Genomic DNA, 24,900 nt, shown 5'->3' with positions numbered 1-24,900 from the left:
CGACTCGAGATCAAGGTGGTGGAAACACTGGTGGTTTCGCACTGGATGAATAAACCAACAAAGCGTCTCACCGACGAGCCTGTATGGCTTGTTGTCTCAAGTTGGTTCTGGGAGTAGCAGCATCGTGGCCCTCGATATCTCGCTGGCGGACTTACAACGCTAAATGCATAATCATGTCTTAATAAACGATAAAGTCTCGACTGAATCTACATATCCAGCCAGGGCTAAACTACCATTCCATAAGTGATTCCTGTTCCGTGGCTCCCCTAGTTTCGGCAAAGCATCCGTTTTAACCAGTGTACCGACAGTAGACGGAAGATGACCCAGATGTGCCACAGTCGGTATAAACCTTGCTGTTCTGCTGGATGTCGATGATGGTCGCCCCGCTTACGCCCACTTTGCCACTGTTGGTAGTGGCCGACGCGCCCGTGAAAGTGACGGTGCCAAAATTAGCAAAGGGGACGAGAGCGCCGTTGGACTCGAAGTCCTCGACGATCCACTCGGCGTTGGTCTCGCACAGCGCCGCCGACTGGGCCGAGAACGAGTGCGTCACCGTCTGGCCCGTCGACTGGTTGTGGATGACGGCGGTCCCGCCCGTCTTGCTGCTCGCCGTCACCGTCATCGTCACCGTGTCCCCGGCCTGGATCGAGATGGCGTCGAAGTTGTAGGCGTAGTCGGGGAACCACTCGTACCAGGCGTCGAAGGAGACCTGCCCGTTCTGGTACGTAAAGTCGACGCCCGTCTGCAGGATGGACGAGGAGCAGGTGTCGCCGTCGATGCCGACCCAGGCCGAGGCCGAGGACGAGCGGCCGTTCGCGCCCGTGCCCGCCTTGGGGGTCGGGACGACGATGGTGCCCGTCACGGACGTGTAGCCGTTGCCGATGAGCACGGCGCCGGCCCAGTTGCTACTGTACTGGGCGTTGGTGTTGTTGCCAGACTCGGCGATCCTGTCGCCGGAGGCGAGGATCATAGGCTGGGAGCCGCTATTGCGAGCGGCGGCCCTGGCAGCAGCGCGTTCGCGACGCAGCTCGGTGAAAGGTGCACCGATTGCGACGTTGGCGCAAAGCAGCAGGACTACGGTGGACTTCATCGTGGGAAAACAACGAGAAGGCAGTATATAACGATAAAATGGCGGGGAAGCTGAAGAGAAAGACTCTTTTTGTTTTCTTTCTTTTTCGGTTCGATGTCAATCTGTCGACCCAACAGAAACGAGAACATCAAACCTCAGCTACCACATATATTTATACATATTGCCAGCAGAGATGCACGAATGTGCACCATTAGAACCGAAGACAATTTTGTAAGCCAGCTATTCCACCTTCCCCTTTTGTGGAAAGCCTGCTTTCAAGTGTGGATGCAACAACAAGCCATCTGATTCTACCATAGGATGAATATCTCTGGTATGTACCTAGTGATTGGCGACGCAAGTGGTGGTGCCAATAGTGAATCAGCGATTCTTCAAGAGTGTAGGCCGATTAGATACCTTGCAGATGCGTCTACCGAAGTTGGCGATGGAAACACCAATCATATTCCCGGTTGATATTGGGTTGGAGGGCCGTTTTGAACTCCACGTTATCAGCGCGAGATCCCGGCAGACAAGGGTAACCCCCGACATGCAGCTTGGGCGGGATCTGGGCCTAGGGACTCGCGTTTGCTCTAATCTAGACCATTTCAGAATAGGCAAGCACTTAGAAGTCGCCGTTGCTAGTCTCGAATTGACTCGGGTTCATACGTATCTTTGTAACGCCGCCCTTCCAGTCTTGCTACGCACGGGATCTGGCCGTTAGGGGAAGGTCACATCGTTACAGAATCAACGAGTCGACCGGACCTTCCACTAGAGGAGTCTTCCCGAGATAACCAGCCTTTGCAGGACACACATATTGTGAAATCATATGCGAAAGGGTGCCAAGGATTGAGACATGCCATTCAGGGGGCAGGGATGTGGAAGTACTTGGTGTGGTCCAATCAAGTCAAGTTGGATCAAAGCCGGGAGAAGAGACTGCTACATGGTCAGTGGACCGGTTCGATCAAAGACGTAGCCAAGCAAGCCAAGACATGCCAGTTGAAGATCAAGGTCGCGGGTAGCTGCGGAAGCTGTCGAAACAAGCTTTGGGGAGATCAAAAAAGAATGCCAAGATATGATGAAGACGATGGGCTTTATATGTGAATGGAGGGGCATAGATCTACCTAACTTCAGCCTGTTTGTAAGATACTTGCCCAGGTAATGGTTTGCGCCGTTTCTCCAACAAGTCGCTCTTCATTGGCTTCAGTCCGGTGGTAACTTCTGCATAGCATCTGTAGCTCTCTCTCTGTCGTTTAACCGCCCACCCAAATGAGCCATGCTGCCGGCAAATGCTCAACACTACAACCAGGCCAGTTCATACGATGGCTATCCCGTCACGGTAATGATCGCCGATGCCATTCCTATCATATACGTTATTTGAATCTGCATAAGCTTGTAGTCCTCGTGGTCCGATCTGAGCTCCCATGACTTCGAAGCTAATCGGAATCCATGATAAGGAACCGGCTTCCGACAACCACATCCCCTGATCAAAGTTGGCCGAATGAGGAAGGTGTTAGCCAACACGGCCTATTAGCTCCCGCACCACCATCTAGTCGCCTACCAGTCACATGTATGTGTGAAAGGGAATGCCGAATTTTCTGGTGGAGTTCAGATAAGACACATCCAAGGAGGAGGAACCGTCATCGTCGTCGCTGCCCATATTTCGTCTGCATTGTCGCCGTCTTCTTGATGAATTGGATGCAAGCTGTTGTTCTCGTTCAGGTTTATACTATGATTCGAAGTCGATTCCGTTATCTCTTGGGTCAGAGGTATGGTAGCAATAGTATTCCCCGGCCCATCGCCCTCTCTCCCAATTTACATCATCAACTTCCTGTACCTTTTCCAAAGCGCCAACGTCAGGGAGGGCATCTCAAGCAGCGAAAAGTCCGGCTCGGCTCAGCGGATTTGCACCCAGGCGCCGTCATCTGTGTGCTGAAGGTATGAATGTCAAACTCGGTCGTCCAGAAGATCGGCTCCGTGACTTTAATGTTCATGCTGCTGGTGCTGCATTCGAATCCACTGTTTGCTTTGTCAAATACCCAATTGTTAGCCTTCTTTCTGCACCTAGTAAAACAAATTAACTGAGTGCCATGGACTTGCCTTGAAATGCAATTCGTGACCGTCTCTCCTTCGGTAGGCAAGGGACCAAACTGGGAAGAATAATAGAGCTTGAGGTCGTAGGACTCTCGGTAGTTGGAGGGCTACATGCTATCCCCCAGGTGGCTCGCAAACATGCCGCAGTATAGCACGAGAGACAGATCCCTATGGAATATCAGGGGCTATATCGTTGAAACCCATCTCGACTGTTCCTGGCAGAGGGAGGCTGGGAGAAGGGCCCGACGTATAATACTTCCAATACAGCATGCCGGTCACTGCCACCCTGGCGGCCGACAGGTGGGATTCTAGCGGTGAGTCGCCCACAAAGGGTCCGGTGAGATTGTAGATGTAGTCCAGGCGTGATCGGAGCGGCCGGTTGTTGACGTGACGGTGCAGGTTGGCGTCTACACGTGGGTCAGCACGCCGGCGGTCGTGTACAGGGCCCGCAAGTACTCTGAATCGTCATTGAAAATGGTGTGCCTGCTGCTGCTGCTGCTTGGTAGTGATATCATAGTGTTGGGATGAACTGCGCTTGACAATTTCGTCGCTCTTGGTGCTCAGGGGTATCGATCGGATGAATTCAATGTGGTTCTTCTCCTCCACCTCCTTGTTTTAGAATTCGTTTCCTTGGACAACCTTTTCTTCCCCTGTTTCCCCTTCCAGTTTCTTTCCTTGAACTGTGCTCCTTCTCGCCGACTTTCGTTCAACTGTCTCTTCTTCTACTGTCTCCTACAGAGCCGTGTTGCTTGCTGTGTATGTTGCTTCTATCGAACCAGCTGGGCGATTAGATAAACGAAACCGCTTTCTTTTCATCCTTCGATAGCTAGCAAGCCGTTGCCCGGTCTCTGTCACCAGTGATGCAGCAATACAACTATGGGCTTCTGGAATCCTAGTTGTGACGATTAGTAGGTAAGACAGGTGTATTGGAGACTGAATGTATTCACATCCTTCATACTAACTGACGTTTCTTGATGACAGGGACTGGTGGCAGGACGTCTTCTTGAACACCTCACACTTAACCCCTGTCTATGAAGTTGTCGGCATGTACACTCCGTCCTAGAAATGACTTGAGGCACAGTCAAATCGAATCCTCTAGACCGAGCCCTGTTCGGCAGTTTCTGCGGTCTGGATTCGTCGCTGACCATGATCCACCAATCGCATTTGAAGAACCGGCTGGGACTTCATCTTCAGCCAAACGCTCAGTTATATGAGTGCTCTTTTCCCTGCTCGTACGATCCCAAGACCCACGCTGCCGCGCTGCCGGAGCATCAGAATATGGGGAATCTGGAATGTCCGAAGTGTGCCGCAACTAGCCAACGACGAGAATGAAGTCCGCCTAGGAAACATGAGGATCTGCATCTGGAATGATGTTCCCGATGCCTCCATGGCTTAAACTCACTACCTCTTCTACCACCCAAGGCTATTTTGCATTTGTTAAACACTTACATAGTCGTTCAAGTACTCTACCCCTTGGACCATGTATCAAGACGGGCGGGTGATAGCACAGCCATCATGCTAGCATCCTTGCAATGCGCGAACCTCGGTCCCCTCAGGGTACTATGCAACAGGCTGTAACGCCCCCGAAAGAACCACATTCCTGGAGATCTATTTCTCCAACAGGAACCGATGCCGGCCCTCACCCGGCTGTGGAGTATCTGTTGTCGATTGGAAAAGTGGAAAGTGTGCTAAGGCGGCCCGGCCCGTTGGTGGATCTGCTGGGCATCTCGGAGGCTCTCCCGGAATCGCCGCATCCCGTCGATCCGGCGTCATGTGCCTTTCCTTCTGATTCAAGCTAGGCTTATGAGTTGGAATGACGCTCGAACAGGCATGGCAAATCGGACTTGCTATATGATGACGCTCGTGTATTTTGTTTTCGATATGTAGGAGGCAGAGGAAGGTAGCCTGCCTCTGATCGGTGATGAGTAGCTCTTCGTCGCATTGAAGCATTCATCCCAGGTGGCTCATTCGGTGTAAGGCTTTCGTTTCTGGCGGGTTGAAGGCTTAGCATTGATTCGAAGTCAGGATACAACACTTGCTCAGACTCAGGAGGCGAAAGCCTTGCTGAGATCCTCTCTTTTCAAGCGCTTTTCAGGAGTTACATAGCAGGCGAAGGGGCTATCTGTGGTCTCATGGACTTACTGAGATAAGTGCCATCCGGCAGCGTCTTCTAATTCTGGAGAGTTGCTTCTCTTCTCTCTCTTTTGATCCCTTTTGATCTGGCCAGGCATCAGTACAAGAGGCAAGCAACGAAATAACTCGCCAGGAAGTTGGTGCAGGAGAAGGGGTTTGGTGTTAACAGTGAGGCCGAGACTTATTGATGACGGGGTCTTGCACATCATCTGGAAGCGCCATCCGAGGAGAAAGGGGCCGACGACTACAAAGAATCCAAAGCGAAGCGACGCTATGGCAAGCAAAAGGGGCCGACGGCAATGAGGCAACCAAGAGGACGAGAAAGGGGCCGACGATAACGAGGGCATCGAGATGGAAACGATGAGTTAGTCTAATACGTGGCTGGGGCATCACACGTCCCAACGGTGTCAACAGGCGGCTGTTGACCAGCCTAGTGCCTACCGTTTCCAACGCATTGGTCACCCTCCCCCTCCTCCCTCCTCCCCCATCCATACGCACATATTAGCAGGGAAACGTCCTGCCAGTCCGCCTAAGGCATTCACTAGGAGGTGCCGTCCGAGCCTCACCCGCCCGGAGAAAGACAATCGAGTTAGTAGTTGGACGCGCCCGGAAGTTCCGGCCTTCAAAGACATCCGACGCGTTGACCAACTTCCTTACAAAGGTCTGAACCCGCGCCACCGCTCGCTCACGCCTTCGTTACGCTTCCTCAAGGGAGGTTGATTCTCTTTCTATTTCGCCAAGCTGGAAAAACCAGCTGAATCTGCATTGTTTCTCCTAGCACTAAACCCATCCAAGAGGGAAAAAGATCAACATCTGCAAGTACAACTCAACATTTCCAACCGCCCATCGCCTGCTTTCAACAATAACCAGCCATACCATTGCGCACGTTGACCTCTTCATTGTAAGTACATCATATTCCCATCGTGATCTCCTCGTGGACAGCATCAAGCACTGTAGAGACGTCTCTTTCCTTACAGACCTCTCGCGGCGAACAACGATGCCCTCGTATATCACCGCCGTTTTATATTAACCTTCTTGTCAGAGACGTCTGTTCAAGCCAAGTCGCCATGGAGCATACAACCGGTATGTATCTGTTCTTTGAAGAACTCCTTGTCGCCTTACTACTCTTGTTGGCTGCTGAACACACTTGGGTTAACATCTATGTATAGTTGGAGCAGATGATACCCCGCCCGCCCGCCGGTCCGCGCGTATTACTGTTATGCAGGAACGTGCTCGCCGGCGGGAAGCCGAGGCTAGATACAAGGGTACGTATTATCCTATTATACGCCATTATTACACTCAAGTTGGCGCCCTGGTCGAGAATGCCTGCTATGTCACACCGGATCTTTGTATCATAGCTAACTGATTATTAGAAGCTGCTGAAAACCCACCTCGCAAGAGAAAGAAGTACAAGAAGAGTAAGTGAGACCCTACCCAAGTTATCGTCTGTTATGTGTCAGACAATTCTCCAACGCGGCTTGCCAATGTTTGCGCCCTATGAGTATACAGTCCAGGCGGTGGCCGCTATACCCACAGGATCTCGGCAGCGTCTTCTGGGTTATTCTGAGCATCCACAATGCTGATGTTGATTCGTCACAGGCCAAGTCGTACCTGGTGCTAAATTGGGTGAGCCTCTCTATGCTGAAGTAAGACAGGAAGACGAACAGTCTTTGTCTTCACAGTCATCAGACGGCAAGTACACGTTCTATCCATTCAAGCAGCGGCATTAGCTCTACTGCTTCGCTACCTTTCCCACTTTCCAGAGATTACCCACTGACACTTTGGCCAGATGATGGGAACCTTGATTATGTAAGGTATCCTCGAGTATACTACGAGCTTCCTCTCCTAGACCTCGACTCGGACGATGGGTATTATATGATACAGGAGTCAGCCTACCCAGAGTTTCCGGTGAGTTTCTACCCTTACTGCCCTTGCCTCAGTTGTCCTCCTTGTCGTCTCGGACGGGCGGCGGCGCTCCACCGCATTCGCGTGGCGTCAATAGTGGAACGCCGCAAAGGTGGGATCCAGTGCCATCGTTCTTCCATCTGGGAAGGCTCATGGCCATTATTCCCTTTCGCGGCGGGAATTCATGCTTCCCTTCTCACTCTTTCTACTCCCCCTTTCAAACATCTCAGTGACCAACTGTGCTAACCTCATACACAGTCAGTCGATCAACCGGATGAGGATCCCAACAACGCAGAAGAGGAAGTCCCGCTTCAGGGAAATGAGGGTAAGTGGGCCAATACCAACTCATAATGTGACCAATGCTCATTCTGAAATCCACCCAGCACTGCTTGATCAAAAGACACATGCCACCATTTCCGACGACGTGAAGGAAATCATCCTAGGACCCAGTCTTCACGAATCCGCCTACTTCCAGGCAATTGCGCCTGTTGTGGACGTTACGGACAGGAGGGACCAGTGGCGCAGATCGGCGCAGATCAATCTATATGGATTGTTTAACGACATTGCGCTCAATATCCTGCCCGCCAGTGCAATCAAGATTGCCTACCAGACCCTGAGCAATGTCCTGAGCAGAGGCGTATACAACAAAATTGCGGCCTTTGACGTCTCGACGTTCTGGGAAGATCCCGAGCGCGTCATTGTTCACTTAGTCGACGAGGAGGTGCAGCGGCTCGCGCTGATTAACGTCTTACTTCGCGGCTGGAAGCGAGGTGGCGTCGTCCAGAATTCCGACAGGTGGACCCCCCAGAACGTACAGCTCTGGATCTCTCAAGTCGCTATAGGCAGTGATCCCTTGCGGCATCACAAAGCCCTACCACAGCCATATGAGAACAATTGGCTCGTAAGACGCTTCCTTGTTGCAGCACAGGCCTGCAACCTCCTACCAAAGTGCCATTGGATCCGACACGACAACGCCCAAGACTGGCTTCACCTGTTCGTGCCCATTCATCATCCTTGGGTCACAGTGCCTCCGGCAACTAAGGACTCGGCTTATTGGTCTTGGCACACCAATGTTGCAAGACAATACTGGATGCGTTGCGGCATTAACGACGAAGAGTCTCTACGGGTCAATCAGCTTTGGTCTTTGTACCGGCCGCACTGCACCCCCTACCTATTCATAGACGCTACCAATACCGTCCTTCCCACGAACAAACCCGACTACGTCCCAGCTGTCTTCTTCGAGATGGTCACGACTCGTAACAAGAAAGCTCGGGATAGGGCCATAGCAGCCCAAGACCCCCTGCAGCAGCCGCAGGTGGAAGAAGGCCCGGTTCTGGACGAGCATGGTAGAGTCACGTCCGGGAATCTATCAGGCCACCCGCTTGATTATTATCTTGACAACCAGTCCGACTCGGATAACGGTATTCAGGACGATGATACTGGCATAGAGTCCGATGACGATGAAGATGGCGACAACGATAGCGACGACGATAGTGACGACGAGAGTTTCTACGGCAAAGGAAGGAAATGCGTCATAAAGAAGGTCGTTGCAACCAGGAGCAGTGTTGAGCTGTTTAGAGAGGCAGCTCGAAACCTCCGAAAGCATTCGTCGATGCCTGGAAGGCAGCAACTGGCCGCAGCTCAGGCAGGCCCCCAGCAACGCATCGCCGACCCCAGCCCTAACAATCAAACCCGGGCACAACCGGGAGCTCGTGTTTTTACCAACTCCAGCCCTAACTCCCAGGCAACGATTTCTGCGCAACAACAAAGCCGTCACCCGGGTTTTTCTTCCTCGCAAACTTCTTCCTCGCGACCTTCTTCCCTGCGAACTTCTCACAACATCCCACTCGCCGAGTCCCAGAGTATTAACGACTGTGACAATTCTGACGGGGACGACGAAGCTGACAACGAAGCTCACAAAGCTGACAAGCCGCGCATCACAGCCCTTGACACTTCATTGTCTTGGCGTTCAAGGATCATGCAATCTAACCGATCCAACTCCCCGGCTCAAGGTCGAGGTGATGGAAGCACCGGTGGCCGTCGCGGCGGACGGGGAAACCAGCCAGGTCGGGGTCCTCGACGTCTTACTGACGATGCCGCCACCCCCCGAAACAACTTGCGGCAACAAGCCATCGCCAACTCCATGAGAGACCTCCCGTCCCAGCGTCCCGCTACCCCTTCGATGGCCAGTCGGTCTGGCCGAGCCTCTTCAAACGGCAGAACGGACTTGACTCGCGGTTTTGACCCTATCGGTGGCACGAACGCTGACCAAGGTTTGCGAATGAGCAACTTGACCGAGCCGTAGAACGGCAACGCCAACACTCGTATGCAAGGCATGTATTTTGGTGAACCCCGTAGCATCTCTTGGTCTAACCCGAACCTCCCAGGCCCCAACATTGATCTCCTTCGACGCCCCGCGTCTGCAACCGTTCCCATCTTTGGCCACATTCGTCCATCAGAACAGGCAAGACTCAATGCCCAGGCCCGAGCTGCCCGTAACAATTACAACGGTTACACCGACCTGAGCTTCGAGCCCCCGGCTGACCCTCAGTGCCCCCTCATGGCTTCGGCGGTATCCAACCTTTCTCAAATGGTTTTGGTGGAGGACGAGTACCAATGCAAACTCCTCGGTTGCCACCCTTGAATCCTAACTTGGAGGCAAACTACCAGAGTGCCAACATGAATACGCCCCGTCAAGTGTCTCCTCTTGACATTGGACCTCCTGTGGGTATGGCCCAGTACGGCCAGAACAACTACGGCCAGAGCAGCTTCGGCCAGAACGCCTTTGACTTGAATACACATAGTCAGAACATGTATGGTCAGAACAATCTCGGCCAGAACGGCTTTGACCCGAACACTCATGGTCAGGACCCGTTCTCTGGAGCCCCCAACTTCAACAGCTTCAACAATGGCGTTGATGGCTTCGGGCTCGGCAACGGTCCGTTTCCTAACACTACCTTGGTGAATCCTGCCCGCTTGGGTTTTGGCAACAACAGTAACCTCACACAGACTACTCGGTCTGACAGAGGCCCTGACCCTTTCCAGATGGTGACCGATGCCTCCGGTCATGCCGCTTTGGTGCGAAATGCACCCATCTTGAACCAGAACGAGGAGGAATTCACGATACCGTCCCCTTACCTAGTCCAACGAGGCGCCGGTGGCCGACAGCGATACGTACCACCTTCCCCGCGTACTCCTATTTTCCGAGAATACCCGCCTCCTCCCGTTACTGCCGTCAACCCGTCTCCACTCTTCGGCCCCATCAACCCGATCGCTGCTGTCCCGTCTTCGACCCAGCCGGCCGCAGACAATTCAGATGCATGGTCTTGGTCAGAGTACATCACCTGGCCAGAGGATGATCTTAACAGAGGCCTGCGCGGCTCCGAGTCCTCAGCCCCTGACACTGTTCCCTCCACCGCTGCTGACGATCCGGGAAGCAATGATTTCTCTGTCAACTTCATTAACGACCTAGAGAGCCGGATCGAGTACGACGAAACCGACCCGCTGTGGCAAGCCCTGCTCAAGAAGCCCATCTCCACAAACAACCCATTGTGGAAAGCCCAGGAAGATAAACCCATCATAGCTGGAGCTTGGGAACCGAAGGAGACCTACCAGGCTCTGAACCCTCTCATCGCCTACCAAGACATCCCGATGCCCACCGCCGCCGACGTGTCGAACATCCATGACGGCGTCGACCAGGCCATGGAGGGTTACGAGAAAGACAAGGGCCACCTCGAGCAACTCGTCCTCACCACCAACGCACGGGAGCGCGCCGAGCTCGTGCGCCAAAAGTTCCGTCGCTGCTGGCAAATCACGGCCATCCAGGTCGTCTACCGCAACGTCTTCCGCTGGACCCGTAACTTCGCACCCGACGACACCCGCCCTCTATACTTCATCGTGGGCCGCGATGCGCTGTGCACCTCGAAAGACGAAGGTAAAGAGTGGGAAGTCGTGAGCCGTTTCGGCTGGTACACCCCGGAGAACCGCTGGGCTTGGCTGACCAAGGACGGCGAGAACCTTTTCTGTGACGCCTATCCCAGCAATTTCCGCTTGGTGGATATGCAGGGCCTCGCCAATGCCTACTCCATCGACGAAATGTTCGAGCAGCGCTTCCCCATCGAGGATGAAGAGCACACTGGCGAGGACGAGCTCCCCAAGTAGAGGAAGCAGAGCATACACCCTTCTTTCGAACACTTGACTACGTCATCTACCTGCTATTTGACATGTGTCCTCGGCGAAATCAAGAAACCAAAAATGAGCAAGAAAATCCCCCAAAAAAAACGACCGAAGAAATGTTACTCGCACACATTTGCCCAAGATCAGATGCACCTTTGAACACTTGAACTAGTGTTTTACCTGGCATTTGATGCTTGTTCTGGCGAAACAGAAACCGAAAACAAACAAGAAAACCTCAAAAACAGAAGAAACGTTACTTGCACGCATCTCACGAGGACGGATGCGCTTTTCAACACCTGAACACGTCATCAACTGGCGATATCAGATGGGCGTTTCAACAGTTGAACACGCCATCAACTGGCGAGATCATGGACCAAAAATGAACAAGAAAACTTCCCAAAAAAAATGGAGGTGTTACATACACGCATTTGCCAAATAAAGATGCGCTTTCCCATCGATGATCGACACGGGAGAAATTTGGCATGATTCACAACGAGCTTGGACGAAGTCACTATGATTGATGAAGACGATGCTGCTTTCTTGTCTCGTCCCTCGAGGACATTGCATTTGGGATGCACGGGCATCCAATAGTGATGAGAGGGAGGAGATCGGCGTTGATAATGAGGCGGAGATATGGTGAAGATGGTTCTAAGGAGGTTGGCGTTAGCAACGTTTTGCCCGGTGGCCATTCTGGATCTTCTTCATCAGGATCATTGCCCCATTCTGTAGGATACAACACACACTCGCAGCGGCAGCTAATTGGAGAGCTGAGTTAACCCCGAACTTGTCTTCGTGATTGAAACCGCTTTCGTTATCGTGACTGTGATGAATACTTCAGGCCCAGCGTGGGTTATGCTACGCTCGCGATAACTTACGGTTATCTTGATGACGATAGGTTGAAGCATGGACATTCATTAATTGGCGACTGCTCAGAGAAGATAACTTATACATAACAGGTACAGTGCTCACCAAGGTCGTAAACGAATAGCACCTCAAATCCCTCTTGTTTCAAACTGGCAGAGCACGAACAAGATAACTATAAAAAACAAGCACCAAACAGTCTCCCTGGGATAGAAGCGCATAGGTACTACATCAGAATCAGCCAATCAACAAACCGACATGAACACCCCCAAGGCCACCGGCACATCGTTCTGCATGTAAACCAGATAGGTATCTTCGTCGTCTTGCTCCATCATGAGATACGTGAGTGCCTGTCCTGCAGGGCACGCGAACTGATCCACCACGAACGTGTGGCCAGGTGAGATAGTGATCTGGCCCAGCGGTATGACACCACCATCCAAGTCGCCACCGGAACTGCTGTTGGACGGAATAAAGACATCTTCCCAAGTCGTGGTCAGCGTAGCAGGGCGGCCAAGTCGAGCGAAAGCGACCCCTCCACTGCCGCCAAAGTAATAACTCTCGCTACCGTTGCTGCTGATCATTTGGTCGAGCGTGGGGAAACTGAAAAAGACCTTGCAGTTCTTACCCGCGTACGAGGACGGAACCTCTATGTTGAACAGAGTCGAGGCGTTTTGTGACACCTGACCCAGGTACGTAGGGCCGTAGGCCTTGGTGGGGTTGGCCATGTCGACGGCGACCATGAGCTGTGGTTTCTCGTATGGCGACCAGATGATGTTGGCAGGGCAGTCATAAATCGGGGGTGCGAGGGGAGACGGTGATGGCGACGGTTTTGAATCGGCTGCGGCGAAAGGACTATGGGTGATGGTTTCTGGAACCGGCACCATGCTGCTTTGAGGAGGGGCTTCTGGTGGTCCGTTAATCTGTCCGGGAGCAGAGTCGACGAGACGGGAAGGCGAGCCACAGTCACAGCAGGTTGAGTGGCAGCCATCAGCGACGAGAGTTACAGGCTGGCAATTGGCACCATTAGCTTCGAGGTAGATATTGGCATCGCCGTCGGTCTGGCATGCGAAGAAAGTGGATCGTCCGGAGAATGTTACGCGTCCGTCGCAGTCGATCTCGAAGCCGTGGCTCAGCTGCTGACTAGGATCACACTGAAGCACCTTCGAGGGAGCTTCAGATGCCATGTTAGTTAGTGATGCATTGAACTAAATGCATGACAATGGATTTTGGGATGCAATGTGGCGGGGACAGACGGTGATGGCCAAATGGATAGAGACATCAGGGAGAAAAGCCATAATACTCACGAGTCCACCAACATCCACGACCTTGCTTATCCATGAACGCATCTCCGAACCAAGTGAAAGTCGATGGGCTCAGATCGCCTCTAGCCCGGCAGAGTCCATCGAAGATTTGGCCAACAGGATACGTGGCAGGAGGGCTTCCGCCTGCATTGACGGAAAGGTGAAAAGTACACCCGGCATCGGCTTGAGAGCTGACAGGGCTGCCATGACTCAGTGAGGTGAAGAGGACACCACCCAACAACTGTGCCAGCATCTTGATGCGAGGGACTAAGAAGCTTTTGGATGGGCTTGGAAACAATCGCAGGAGAGCACTGGAGAAGGATAGAAAGAGAGCGACGGTATTCAGTGAGAAAGAAACGGAATCGCACAAGTGATAGGACAACAGGCTTGGGTCTTTTGATTCTAGACTCTAGAAAGGAATGGCGAGATGATTTGGAAGCCTCTCTACTTTGGAACGAATAGGTAGATGAAGTGAACGAGGTCGGTAGGATGTAAAAGACAGATGGCGAGTTCGAGTGGCAGCAGGTTGCGAATCATGGCAAGCAGAAGATGTAGGTCGAAACGGAAACTAGACCTGATTGAAGAAGGAGCCGCCCAAGAAGATGAGCATCACGCTTCATGGAGGGAAGGAGCCAGATAGGGCCAGACAAGAAGTTTCGTAACAAGGCGGGCGCCACACAAGGCTTTCAACTGTCCATTTCTGAGGCATAAGGAACGTTTGGCGGAGCGATGAAATCCATGGACATTCATAGAGCAATTAGATGGAATGATAACATGGAATACTCCTGTATTGGCGAGCAGCTGAAAGACACAAGGTATCTGAGAATGAGCAGGCAGGCAGGTCGTGACGCTATCGTGGGATGTACCAGTGGAAAACACAATCACAGATCTGAGTAAATGGAATGAGTCGGTCAGCACTCAAGGAGCAGTTGGCATTGCAGGTTGACCAATCTTCATTACCAATTATGACCCTCGGCCAATCCGTATCACAGCATCAACATCCAAGCATTACATGTAGTTAGTAGGGCACATTGAAAAAAGCGAAAGGTACTGTTCATGGGGTGTATATTCAATCATATCTCTTCTTGGAGTCATATTGCAACCATGTAGTAAAAGCAGACGACTGCGACCGGTCGGGGTCTCCTGATCGCCATCCGGAGAGCATCAAAGTCAAATGCACATGAATAGATGCATAGAAAATTGCGCTTGCCCGTTGAGAGGCGATATAACTGCGGCGGCAGCAACTAAAGCTTCGTGTCTTTGGTAGACAGATCTCTGTTGCAGATCGTTGCGCGCACACAGTCACCTTACTCGGCGCAGCGCATGGGCAGATTGCATGGCATCTGTCCAGATGATAGCCACTTGGTAGGCTCACTCATCACCGTCTCAATCCGAGTCGCTTCGGTCGTCGTCACTCAAATCATCAAGGGGTATCATCATCTCTTCAGCCGCGCTTCTTGCCACCTTTAGCAGCCATCACCGCTGCCTTCTTGGCCTCCTCAATGGCCTCGTTATCACTGTCACTGTCGTCGTCGAAACCTTCAAAGGAATCTTCGTCCTCATCCTTGTCTTTGGCAACAACAGCTTCATCCTCGGCAGCACTCTCACCATCGTCATCCACTGCGGGTGTAGCAGGAACAACTTCAGGCTCGTACTTTCTCTTCTTGGGCATCTCGCCAAGTCTGCCTTGACGTCCTTCCTTAACATCGCCTTCATCTCCCTCGACGTGGGGCGGGGCAGTGAACCACGGCAGACGACCACGTGTGAAGTCGTTCAACACCATCTTGGCAACACTGTCGACATCAGGCTCTCCACCCTTGAGCAGACGTCCACCTTTCCGTGCGAGAATCTCTAGGAACCTGGTGGCGTCGTCGTTCCAGCCTTGAATCTGATATGTCCGCTCAGCGTGATGCGGCTTGACACGATCGAGGACAGCGCGGATGTACTGCTCGGGCTGCTCGACTTTTTCAAGTCTTACCACACCGCGTAACAGCAGGTCTTCAGGCGTATCGGTAGAGCTGGGAGGCACAATACCGGGGCAGTCAATCAAGTAGATGCGCTTCATCAGCGTGATGTACTGCCAAACCTTGGTCTCTCCAGGAGTAGGAGACACCTTTGCTACAGCCTTGGCCCTTAGAGTGTTGATCACACTACTCTTGCCCACAGACGGATACCCAACCAGGCCCACCGACACCTGCTTGCGGTCGGAGTGGAGAATGCTGAACTGGCGCAACAGTTGAATCAACGAACCCTTACCAAAAGAGTTCGTAATGGAACTTCTGAAGGCAAGCGTCGGGTATTCCTTGCTGAGTACTTTCACCCATTGTGCCTGTGCTTTTTATTAGCTTATGTTTCAAGCAAATCATGTCGAAACAATTGACTTGTTGTAGAGATGTGCGTGCCATGTCTAAGAACACTGCTACAAGCCATCCCAGTGGACGGAGCAGGTTCAACTCAATGGCACAGAGCGATCATCGCGGAGGAATTTCAAGACGAACTTCAACCAACTCATCATCCAAGGACAACGAGCTTGAGATCAGGGGTTATTCTCCCAATGACGTAACGGGTCCCTACCACTGAGCAAATAAAAATTTGCGGTAGACATCCTGACTTCAACGCATTGGGGTTCCATTCACGAGATGCAATGTAGAAGTAAAAGGGAAGAAAAACTTACGCAAACTTTGGTAGGAACCAAGTCGACCTTGTTGAGAACGAAGATAAGATGCTTGTGAGGGGCCTCCTCCTTGATGTATTTCTCAACACTCCGGCATCGTGTTCCAAGGGGGTCACGGGCGTCCAAGACGTGAAGAAGGACATCGGAAGAATCAATGACCTTATACAATTCGTTCTAAATAGCACAAACTGGTTAGTCTCTGAAAAAAAACCGCTGGAGATTGCGGATGTTTCGACTTACCCAAATACGCTTGCTCTGGCCCTTGTCGAAGACGGGCTCGCTGTTCGCAGAAACAGTACCGTCCAGTTCCTGGCGGCCATCAGCACCACCATCCTGGCCACCGGACTCTCCGCTGAGCAGACGAGCCTGTTCCAAACGTTCCTGGTATGTGTCCAACGCCTGTTCGGAGCCGCCAGCCAGGTCCTCGATGGTGCTAGCGCCGAGCTTGACGCGCTTCCGCGACGCCTTGGGCCCGAAGACCTCAGCGAAGGGTGAGGTCTCGATGGTCATCTTGGCCTGGTGCTGCTTGAGGCCGTTGAGCTCGGAGCCGCCGTCGCGGATCAGGGTCATAGGCAGCTTGTTGGTCTTGAGGAGGACCTGGTAGGGGTCCTTGGACGAGTTCTCGACGGCCTCGCGGAACGACGCGAGCGAGTCCTGCGAAATGACGCGCGTGTTGGTGAACCACTTGCGGTTCGGCTCGACGCGGGCGGTCGGGACGTCGCGGCTCTGGTGGACAGCGGCCTGGGTGATCTGGCCGGCGGCGTTGCGCTGGGCCAGGCCGTGGGTGCGCACGTTGAGCGCCTTGACTCTCTTGGCCGAACGGTAGAAGTTCTCGCCCTTGACCTTAAGGTTGCCGAAGCCATCGCCCGTCTTGCCCTGGCGTTCCCGCCGGGCCTGTTCTTTCTTGCCGGTACCCATGATCGATTGATGTTCAAGAGTGACACGTCCTAAAGAAGGGAAGGAGGGAGGAAAGGGAAGAGTTTGCAAGTCAAGGCGAGAAACAAGACCTCGAGACTCTGCAGCTTGTATAGTAAGAGAAAAGTATAGGAAAGAATTTGCTTGCGGCTGCAGGCGGAATGGGAAAATGGGAATTGGCAAAGATTCTGGAGCTGCGAGACCCCACCAACGGCCAGAACTTTTTGACCGCCTGGAATTTTATTCTGCCGCCCAACCTCCCTTGCTGCTTCTGCAACGAGAAGAAAATAAGTCACCGTCAGCCACGTTGGACCCCAAACAGCAGCGTAGCAAGTGGAGCCTTGCACGGGGCTTGACCTAGACCAATCAAGTGACGAACCTGTCTGCACTGCACGTAAGCCACAACAGCGATTCGAAGCGATTTTCGGGTCTTCGACTTTTTGCTACAGCGAAGCTACAGGGCCGAAAGTCAAGTCGTCGCTGTCGTCGTCGCCTCCGCCTCGAATCCCAACTCCACGACTTTGGACTCCCCACGTTCAGTCGAACAAAGAGGCGAGCCAATTCGACAAAACGAAGCACCAATCATCCTGAACCAAGACAGTGGCATCTTCGGTCACACCCCACCAGATCACAATGGCTCCCACGATGCAGAGGACCCTCTGCCGGGCAGCGACTTCGACCGCCGCCAGCAGCAACACTACCAACCACGCCCTCCTCACCACAGCGATCCGTGCCTTCAGCAGCACCTCGGCCCCGCAAGCCGCCCAACGGATACCCCCTGAGTCGCCCCTGTACATCAACATCCCAACCCCGCCGCTGTCGCAAGCCGTCGAGGACCAGCGCCGCTCCCCGCTCTCCTACAAGGGCCACCTGCCGGTCCCGCGCCAGATCTTCAAGCAGCGAAAGGGCGAAATCTCCAAGACCTCGCCGGAATGGTTCAAGAAGTCTGCGCCCGCCCCGTCTTCGAAAGCGGCCCTGTCCCCGACCAGCTCGGACACCAAGGCCTGGAAGCGCAAGATGGCCGCGAACCGCCGCGAGAACATGGAGGAGGGTATCATGTCCCTGTGGAAGCGCACGCAGCGCACCGACCATCTGCGTAAGGAGCGGGCTCGCCGGAACGACATGGCAAACCGCGCCGCCATGAACGCGCCGCCGCACGAGTCGGACCGTCTGACCCTGGCCACGGTCCCGGCCTCCGTGCTGGCGACCCGCGTCCCGCAAGACCCGCAGCAGTTCGAGAGCGCCCTCGAATCGCTTGAGCGGACCCGAACCATCAACGACGCCAAGTCGCAGGCACGCCGCGACGCCCTCCAACAGCTCTACATGGCCGCCCGCAGCTTCATCGTGACCGAGGCCGACCTGGAAAAGGCCGTCGAGAAGGAGTTCCACAAGGACTTCTTCGCCGACAGAGTCTCGGTCGGCATGCCCTCAGCCAGTATCTGGGACGTCGAGGGTGCGCCCAAGAACGTCACCCAGATGATGGGCGACATGATGGGCACCAACACCCGCGTCGTCAAGAGCGACACCAACAACCGCACCGTCCAGCGTCACAGCAAGATCGCCGAGGAGCTCACGGGCGGCGCCATGGACGATGTGAGCGCCGACTAAGTATCACGCAACTGGGAACCAAAAATGGGACAAGAAAAAAGTATATAAATACAAATTGGACAGTTTGGGTGCGATGGGCAGGGTAGCTATCACTGTTCGGCAACCTTGCCTTGTGTAGTGCCGTAGATCACGGGCAAGTAGATTACGGGACATGAATTTTGATGATCTGCTGGCAGTGTGTACGAGCGAAGTAGGAGGATATGTATATTGGCATGTAAAGGCGAACTCTCAATAGAAAAGGGGCGGGTGAAATGAAGCATGTATTTTATCATCAACGCAATAGCATATGGGGTATGGCTAAATTGTCGTACTGAATCCTACATTATACCTGTACATACAACTAAGGAAAAGAAATGCATTCGTCTAGTTTGACTACTTTAAAAAACGTTATGCATTTCAGTGGTCTATCTAAACTAAAACAGATTGACCAGGCCTATGAACAAATTGAACCCCATGGAACGCCAGACCCATGATAAACAAACAGCCCACGGCCACAAACTCACTTCACAGGCAAGCATGATACATTGCTGTCTTCTTTGTATGCCTACAACAACGTATTAGCCCCTCCTCTCCTGGGCCGTTCCTCTTCAGTCTTCATCTTCATCCCATATGCATACTCAAGGCGAAAATGCCCTGAAATCCAAATCTACATGTATCCTACACTACCTCCTCTCTAAACAGCTCGATCTGATCACTAATGATTCTGATCACCGCTTCTCCACGAGCAAGAAGTGCATGGCAGCGTAGGCCAGGACGACGAAAACGCCAGCAAACACACCCAAGTTGATCACATCCATCCAGAGGGCACCGTTGTTGAAGCCGAAGCTGCTTAGGATAACAGCACCAGGGACCCGGATATCCAGGCCGTACTTCTTGTCGACAAGGTTGAGCTTCACCACCTCGTTGACAATTAAGCCCTCGAAGCCGTAGTGGAAGATGGAGAGCGACTGAAGCCAAAGAGCCGAGTCGGGGATGGCGTTGTGGTTAAGCAGCAGACCGGCGAAAAGCAGGGAGAAGAGCATGACCAGCGAGCCGACCAAGTTAGCAACGCTGCCGTCTTTGCATACGATACCGATGAAGAGACAGATAGCAGCCGCCGCCAGGTTAAAGAGAACCAGGATCAAGATGAAGATGAAGAAATGCTCGACATCAGGCACGAGGCCGGTCATAGGATAGATGATGATACCCATCAGAATCGGCGGGATGATACGCAGAGGAACGACGTCGAAGAGTACCTTGGCAGCGAAGTACGTAATGGGGGAGTAGTAGCCATTGGCTCTTTCGCGGACGATCAGAAGGCGCTCCGACGCAAATACGTTCAAACTGGTCAGCGTACTGAAACCGAAGAGGGCGAGCAGGAAGAAGAATAGGCCCAGGCGGTTTTGGAAACCCGGGATGTCGTCAGTAAGACCATAGAACAGGAAGCCCGAGAGGACGGCAAGCAGAATAGCAACGGCGTAATGCATCAGCATCAGCAGTGGGTTCCTGTACAGATTCTTCCATGTGCGACCAGACAGAATAAAGAACTGCCTCAGGTAGCTGGGACGAGCATAGCCTTTACCGATAGCGCTTGTGTAGATGTTTGGACCCTCAGGCGAGTATCCATTCTGGCCGTTGGCGTTGTTAGCGGTTACGATTGCTTGGTGAATTTCGTCGTGTGTGTCAGCCGCAATGTCGGATTCGTTATACGCTTGGAATAGGATATCCAGATCAGTGCCAGCTAAAGCAGATGGTGGCAAGTCATGAGCCTCCTCGACGTGAATTTGAGGCGGAGGTTGGGTCCGGAGCTTATATGCACCGATTTCCTCTTCAACGTCTGATGATGCTGCAGTATCGGCCGTATTCTTTCTGCGGGTGAAGAGATCACGATCCTGCTTTTGCTTGACGGAATCTCTGCGATTGGTCCTGGGCCGGCTTGACGACGGATCTGTGGAAATGCTTTCGCCCGCGGTGCTGTTGCCAGAGATACTCGGGATTGACTTGACGGCGGTAGTGCTGCTGGGTCCCACGCTGGCGTTATCGGCATTGAGCGTCCCATCATCGTACGGCTCAGTTATGCCCGCATGCATGGTAAGATCCACGAGGTAATCAGCGATATTGAAACCGGGAGGGCATGCGTATCCAATGCTGTCGAAGTATTCCTGGCAGTGGGCAAATGACCCAGAGTACACAGTCTTTCCCTTGGCCAACAGCATCAGGCGATCGAAGAGTGCCACAATGTTAGAGCGAGGTTGGTGAATAGTGAAGATGACAGTCCGCTTATACGTCTTCGCGAGGGTAACAAGGCATTCGACAACATTGTACGCATTGTAAGCATCCAAGCCGCTGGTCGGCTCATCGAGGAAGAGGATCGACGGGCTGGTGACAAGCTCACAAGCGATACCGACACGTCGCTTCTCACCGCCAGAGATACCGCGTCCCTTGCCTTCCTCGGATCCGATAAGCGAGTCGCGGATATGGTAGATACCAAGTTGCTTCTCGACTTCCCATACTCTTTGCTCCTTGGCGGCTCGGCCCATATCACGGGGTAGTCGCAGTAGAGCCGAGATTAAGATGGTTTCGTGTACTGTGAGCGTAGGGAGCATGGTGTCCTCTTGATCGACAAAGCCGATGACGTTTTTGTAATCGGCATCCGTAACCTTCTCTCCGTTGATGTAAAAGTCACCGCTGACTTCACCACGCTTGTTCTTGCGAGCCAGGATATCGAGGAAAGTGGTCTTGCCAGCCCCTGACGCGCCCATAACGGCCATGATCTCTCCAGGATGTGCCATACCCTGAATGTTGTCGAGAATTCGCTTTCCATTCAGATCATACGCCACGTTCTCGAAGTACAGCGACGCGGGCTTGTGGTCGGTCATAAGCTTCGTGGATTCATCATCGGAGTCATCCAGGGAGATCTGGTTGTACTTGAATGACCGTCGAGATAGATACCACACTGCCAAGATAACAGCCACCAAGAAGAGTGAGCATCCTGCAATGACTCCTGCGATAAGAGGCGTGTTGATTTGCTTGACAGGACGTTCGTAACCGGGAAGTTCGGTGTAGTGTAAACACTCTCCAGACCGGCAATTGAGCTCGATGCTGGGATCCCCGAAAACAGCTTGGGTGAGCTCGTCGAGCGCCGGCTCCTTGAACTTGCATTTATTCTCGCCTCCTTTCTTCTGGTTGCAGGAGAAGCTAGCCGGTCCCTTGATTTCTTCTTTCAGCATGTCGGTCAGGTCGATGGAACCCTGCTCGCCGCAAAGCATGCGCCCGGGGACGCATTCACACTTTGCGTTTTTGCATTTATAGCTTGTGCTGTTCGATGATTCATCGTGGCTGGCGGAGGACTCGCATTCAGTGAGATGGCAGTAGAAAGATTCGCGACGATCGATCCAGACTATTCAGAAAATGATTAGCAAACCAATGGGAGGCGAAGCAAGGATGGGATTGTCCACATACACTGAAAGTCGCAAAAGCCATCTTCTTTCTGACACGAGAAGGTGGCTTGAGGAACTTTGCCCTCGAGCATGCTCAGGATCTTCTCGTTGGTGATGTCACACATTTGGTAGTTCTGCTTGAGAACATCGCCATCCTGGTAGCAGCGTCCGCCATCGCCGGTTTCCATGAGCGCGTCACAGGCCTTGTCCTCTGTGCAAATGTTGCAGTTGATGCCTGTCCATCCCTCGTCGCATTCGCAGGTGTCGCCTCGTCGCATCGGTCGGTCTTTGCCTCGGGCCAGCGAGCCGCAAGCTGCAGGTTTCAAAAGTTAGTACCAGTTCGTTCCAGGCAAAGCAACAATGCGCATCTTTTCGGTGATACATACTGGGTTCGACGCAATCATCACCTCCAAAGCCCGGGGGCAGTCGCATTTTCCGTTGTATTCTTTGCAAGGGGCATATTGGCCGCAGGTGTAGGCGGGTAGCATGCAGTTGAAGCTATGGGTACGAGTCAAACAATCAGCTTGCGCCACTCTAGCTTGGAGGTTACAGAGGAAAGGGAAGCCTGTGTCGAGAGGTTGCATCAAAAGAGGCGCACTCACCAAGGAGGACAGTCGCCAGATCGTTCGCCCATCAGCGCAAGCTGCGCCCGCATCATATCGACCTGTGTGTAGTTTGTCTGGGCCATGACGAGAGAGGGTGCGATAGCGGACGATAACAGGAAACCCAGCGCCAGCGCCGTCTTCAGTATGCCCGGCGGCGACATGCTGGCCATCACCACGACACTGCTTCTGATAGATTCGATGGCTCCAGGATGGCAGGGTGGCGAGTTCGAGATGCGTGGACGGAGATGTGTTGAGAGGTAGAAGATGTTTGTTGTTCGGGAACGAGCGTTGAGGTATTATGGATACCGCTGATGCTGATACCACCACCGATACCGACGCTTGCTACTGCTACTGCTGCTGCTGGTGCACGACACAATGCAGCTGGCAAGGTGCCTGCAACTTTGATCAGATGCAGGTTTCAGATGCAGTCGAAGGGTGCAGAAGTTTCATCAATCAATCAATGGAGGTAGTTAAGTTGTAGGAAGGTTTGGGCAGTATCTGGTCTCAAGAAGACAAGGAACAAACAAGCATAACCTTCTTCCCCACGGGTTGCAGCCGAGATCCAAACAACACTTGAGGCAACTAGACTGTCCGATGACACTGCTTTGGAGGTCTCTCTTGCCTGTCCTGGTTGGCGCGCCACGCTAGGCCGACCACTGAAAGCAGCTTAGCTTGCACGGGTACCTTTTGGTAGGCAGCCGTGACGATAGAAGAGATAGGCCGCCCACCCACTAAAGATAGACCTTACAGAGCTGACGCCTCCCGCAGCCCGCCTGTCAACCTGCCTGTTGCCTGTGGCAATTGGTCCACTCTGTGGTCTCTGTGGTCTCTATGGTTTGTCTTACTGAGTCATCAGAGCAAGTTCGGTATTCAATCAATTAGCAAAACGAATGACACATCTGTAGCACTGATGGAACCATCGCCAAGAAGATGGCCCCGGAAGACAGCTAAAATGGGTGGTTGAAGGACCTGACAGTAGACGAAGGAGGGTCAGGTGGCTGTCGTCCAGTAGTCGTCCAGAAGTCGTCTTCTGGTCGTCTTCCTTCTTCCAGCGCAGTGTGGCTATGTAACCTCACACATGCATGTTGGCAGACCGACCTGCCGACCGTACAAATGATAGGAGTGGGACAGATTTAGATGCTGGGGGACAGGCTGGGGGTGGAGCACCAGCGCTGCAAGACGCACGAACTCGCTTTCGGCTCCAGTGTCAGGTCTTCCAGTACCAGCGTGCGTGTGACGCGCGCCTGCGCCTGCACTCCAATGGGTTTCACGTTACAATGGATGAATGCATCTCAGTAGCGGATGCAACTATCCGTGGTACATACACGCAAAATAGATCAGCCTAATAGGATTCATGTCGTTTAAGTAGAGAAACAGTGATGGTTAATCTTGGGGTATATGTATTGTTGGCAATAGGTTGAAGATACGGTATGTACAAAAGAATCACGAGGATGGTACTGTGGTCCATCCCCTAAAGATATCTAAACATTAGATATGTGTGACCAGCCCCCTTTGGTCAGAAGCAAATGAACGCCGATTTTGTCCCTGATGCATCGTTATGGAAGGACACACTACACCAGGCACTTATGCAAATCTGGTCCCTCTAGTTGTTAATTCCATCCAAGAATTCCTTTTTAGTGGATGTGTCCGTCCAGGGCCCATTGGCAAGCCCAGGGCCATCCCAGAATACAGGTCATGCCCGTGGCGTAACTATTTACAGCAAAGTAGTCAGCAGCTGCACGCGTGGCACTTACAGCCAAGAAGAGGGGAAAAGAGAAGGATTCGAAACTTACATGCCAAAGGTTTGCGCACGCTTGGCGAACATCTTTCCCCAGTCGGCCTTTTGCGACTTGACACCCATTGACGGGCGGAACATGCCCTGCAACTCCTGGCCCAGACTGGCGTGGCCTTGGCGGAGAGGTCGCGCCGTTGAGAAGAGACGCTTCGAGGCGACTTGTCGGGCAACGCGAGGGAATGCGGCAGACATGTTGTGTGGTAGGTATGAGTTGGGTGTTTGGTGTATGTCTATTGGGGTATACAAGAGACGAAGAGGAGATTTGTTTCTCTATATCGTACAGAAGAGTGGCGATTAGACGAAAGTCTGAGAGGAGAGTGTATGAAGATGTATATGCTTCTTTGTCTGTGA

At 52.9% G+C, this 24,900-nt stretch overlaps 8 protein-coding genes across 8 annotated transcripts; 3 read left to right on the top strand and 5 right to left on the bottom strand.

The window, feature by feature from the left end:
* Nucleotides 1-289: 289 nt before the first annotated feature.
* Nucleotides 290-1,090, bottom strand: PG998_011405 (aspergillopepsin; the record flags this gene model as incomplete). Its single annotated transcript, XM_066878221.1, has 1 exon — nucleotides 290-1,090. The coding sequence occupies one exon, from the start codon at nucleotides 1,088-1,090 to the stop codon at nucleotides 290-292; it is 801 nt and encodes a 266-aa protein (XP_066727275.1).
* A 5,267-nt stretch (nucleotides 1,091-6,357) lies between these two features.
* On the top strand, nucleotides 6,358-9,500 carry PG998_011404 (uncharacterized protein; the record flags this gene model as incomplete). Its single annotated transcript, XM_066878220.1, has 5 exons — nucleotides 6,358-6,373; nucleotides 6,460-6,555; nucleotides 6,667-6,708; nucleotides 7,458-7,520; nucleotides 7,579-9,500. 5 exons carry the CDS (start codon nucleotides 6,358-6,360, stop codon nucleotides 9,498-9,500), a joined length of 2,139 nt encoding a protein of 712 aa, XP_066727274.1.
* A 374-nt stretch (nucleotides 9,501-9,874) lies between these two features.
* Nucleotides 9,875-11,356, top strand: PG998_011403 (uncharacterized protein; the record flags this gene model as incomplete). The annotated part of the gene is made up of 1 exon (XM_066878219.1): nucleotides 9,875-11,356. The coding sequence occupies one exon, from the start codon at nucleotides 9,875-9,877 to the stop codon at nucleotides 11,354-11,356; it is 1,482 nt and encodes a 493-aa protein (XP_066727273.1).
* Nucleotides 11,357-12,477: 1,121 nt separating this feature from the next.
* Nucleotides 12,478-13,786, bottom strand: PG998_011402 (GPI anchored cell wall protein; the record flags this gene model as incomplete). The annotated part of the gene is made up of 2 exons (XM_066878218.1): nucleotides 12,478-13,403; nucleotides 13,537-13,786. 2 exons carry the CDS (start codon nucleotides 13,784-13,786, stop codon nucleotides 12,478-12,480), a joined length of 1,176 nt encoding a protein of 391 aa, XP_066727272.1.
* A 1,191-nt stretch (nucleotides 13,787-14,977) lies between these two features.
* Nucleotides 14,978-17,125, bottom strand: PG998_011401 (nucleolar GTP-binding protein 2; the record flags this gene model as incomplete). The annotated part of the gene is made up of 3 exons (XM_066878217.1): nucleotides 14,978-15,862; nucleotides 16,208-16,381; nucleotides 16,448-17,125. The coding sequence occupies 3 exons, from the start codon at nucleotides 17,123-17,125 to the stop codon at nucleotides 14,978-14,980; spliced, it is 1,737 nt and encodes a 578-aa protein (XP_066727271.1).
* A 630-nt stretch (nucleotides 17,126-17,755) lies between these two features.
* On the top strand, nucleotides 17,756-18,730 carry PG998_011400 (uncharacterized protein; the record flags this gene model as incomplete). The annotated part of the gene is made up of 1 exon (XM_066878216.1): nucleotides 17,756-18,730. One exon carries the CDS (start codon nucleotides 17,756-17,758, stop codon nucleotides 18,728-18,730), a length of 975 nt encoding a protein of 324 aa, XP_066727270.1.
* A 707-nt stretch (nucleotides 18,731-19,437) lies between these two features.
* On the bottom strand, nucleotides 19,438-22,915 carry PG998_011399 (ABC transporter; the record flags this gene model as incomplete). Its single annotated transcript, XM_066878215.1, has 4 exons — nucleotides 19,438-22,109; nucleotides 22,172-22,462; nucleotides 22,532-22,647; nucleotides 22,752-22,915. 4 exons carry the CDS (start codon nucleotides 22,913-22,915, stop codon nucleotides 19,438-19,440), a joined length of 3,243 nt encoding a protein of 1,080 aa, XP_066727269.1.
* Nucleotides 22,916-24,388: 1,473 nt separating this feature from the next.
* PG998_011398 (uncharacterized protein) lies at nucleotides 24,389-24,741 on the bottom strand (the record flags this gene model as incomplete). Its single annotated transcript, XM_066878214.1, has 2 exons — nucleotides 24,389-24,464; nucleotides 24,548-24,741. 2 exons carry the CDS (start codon nucleotides 24,739-24,741, stop codon nucleotides 24,389-24,391), a joined length of 270 nt encoding a protein of 89 aa, XP_066727268.1.
* Between the last annotated feature and the right edge of the window lie 159 nt (nucleotides 24,742-24,900).

This window comes from Apiospora kogelbergensis, assembly GCF_038363985.1.
Source record: "Apiospora kogelbergensis strain CBS 113332 chromosome Unknown utg000007l_segment0_segment0, whole genome shotgun sequence".
NCBI classification, from domain to species: Eukaryota; Fungi; Ascomycota; class Sordariomycetes; order Amphisphaeriales; family Apiosporaceae; genus Apiospora; species Apiospora kogelbergensis.
Note: the sequence above shows the minus strand (reverse complement) of the source record. Positions and strands in the feature narration are given on the sequence as shown.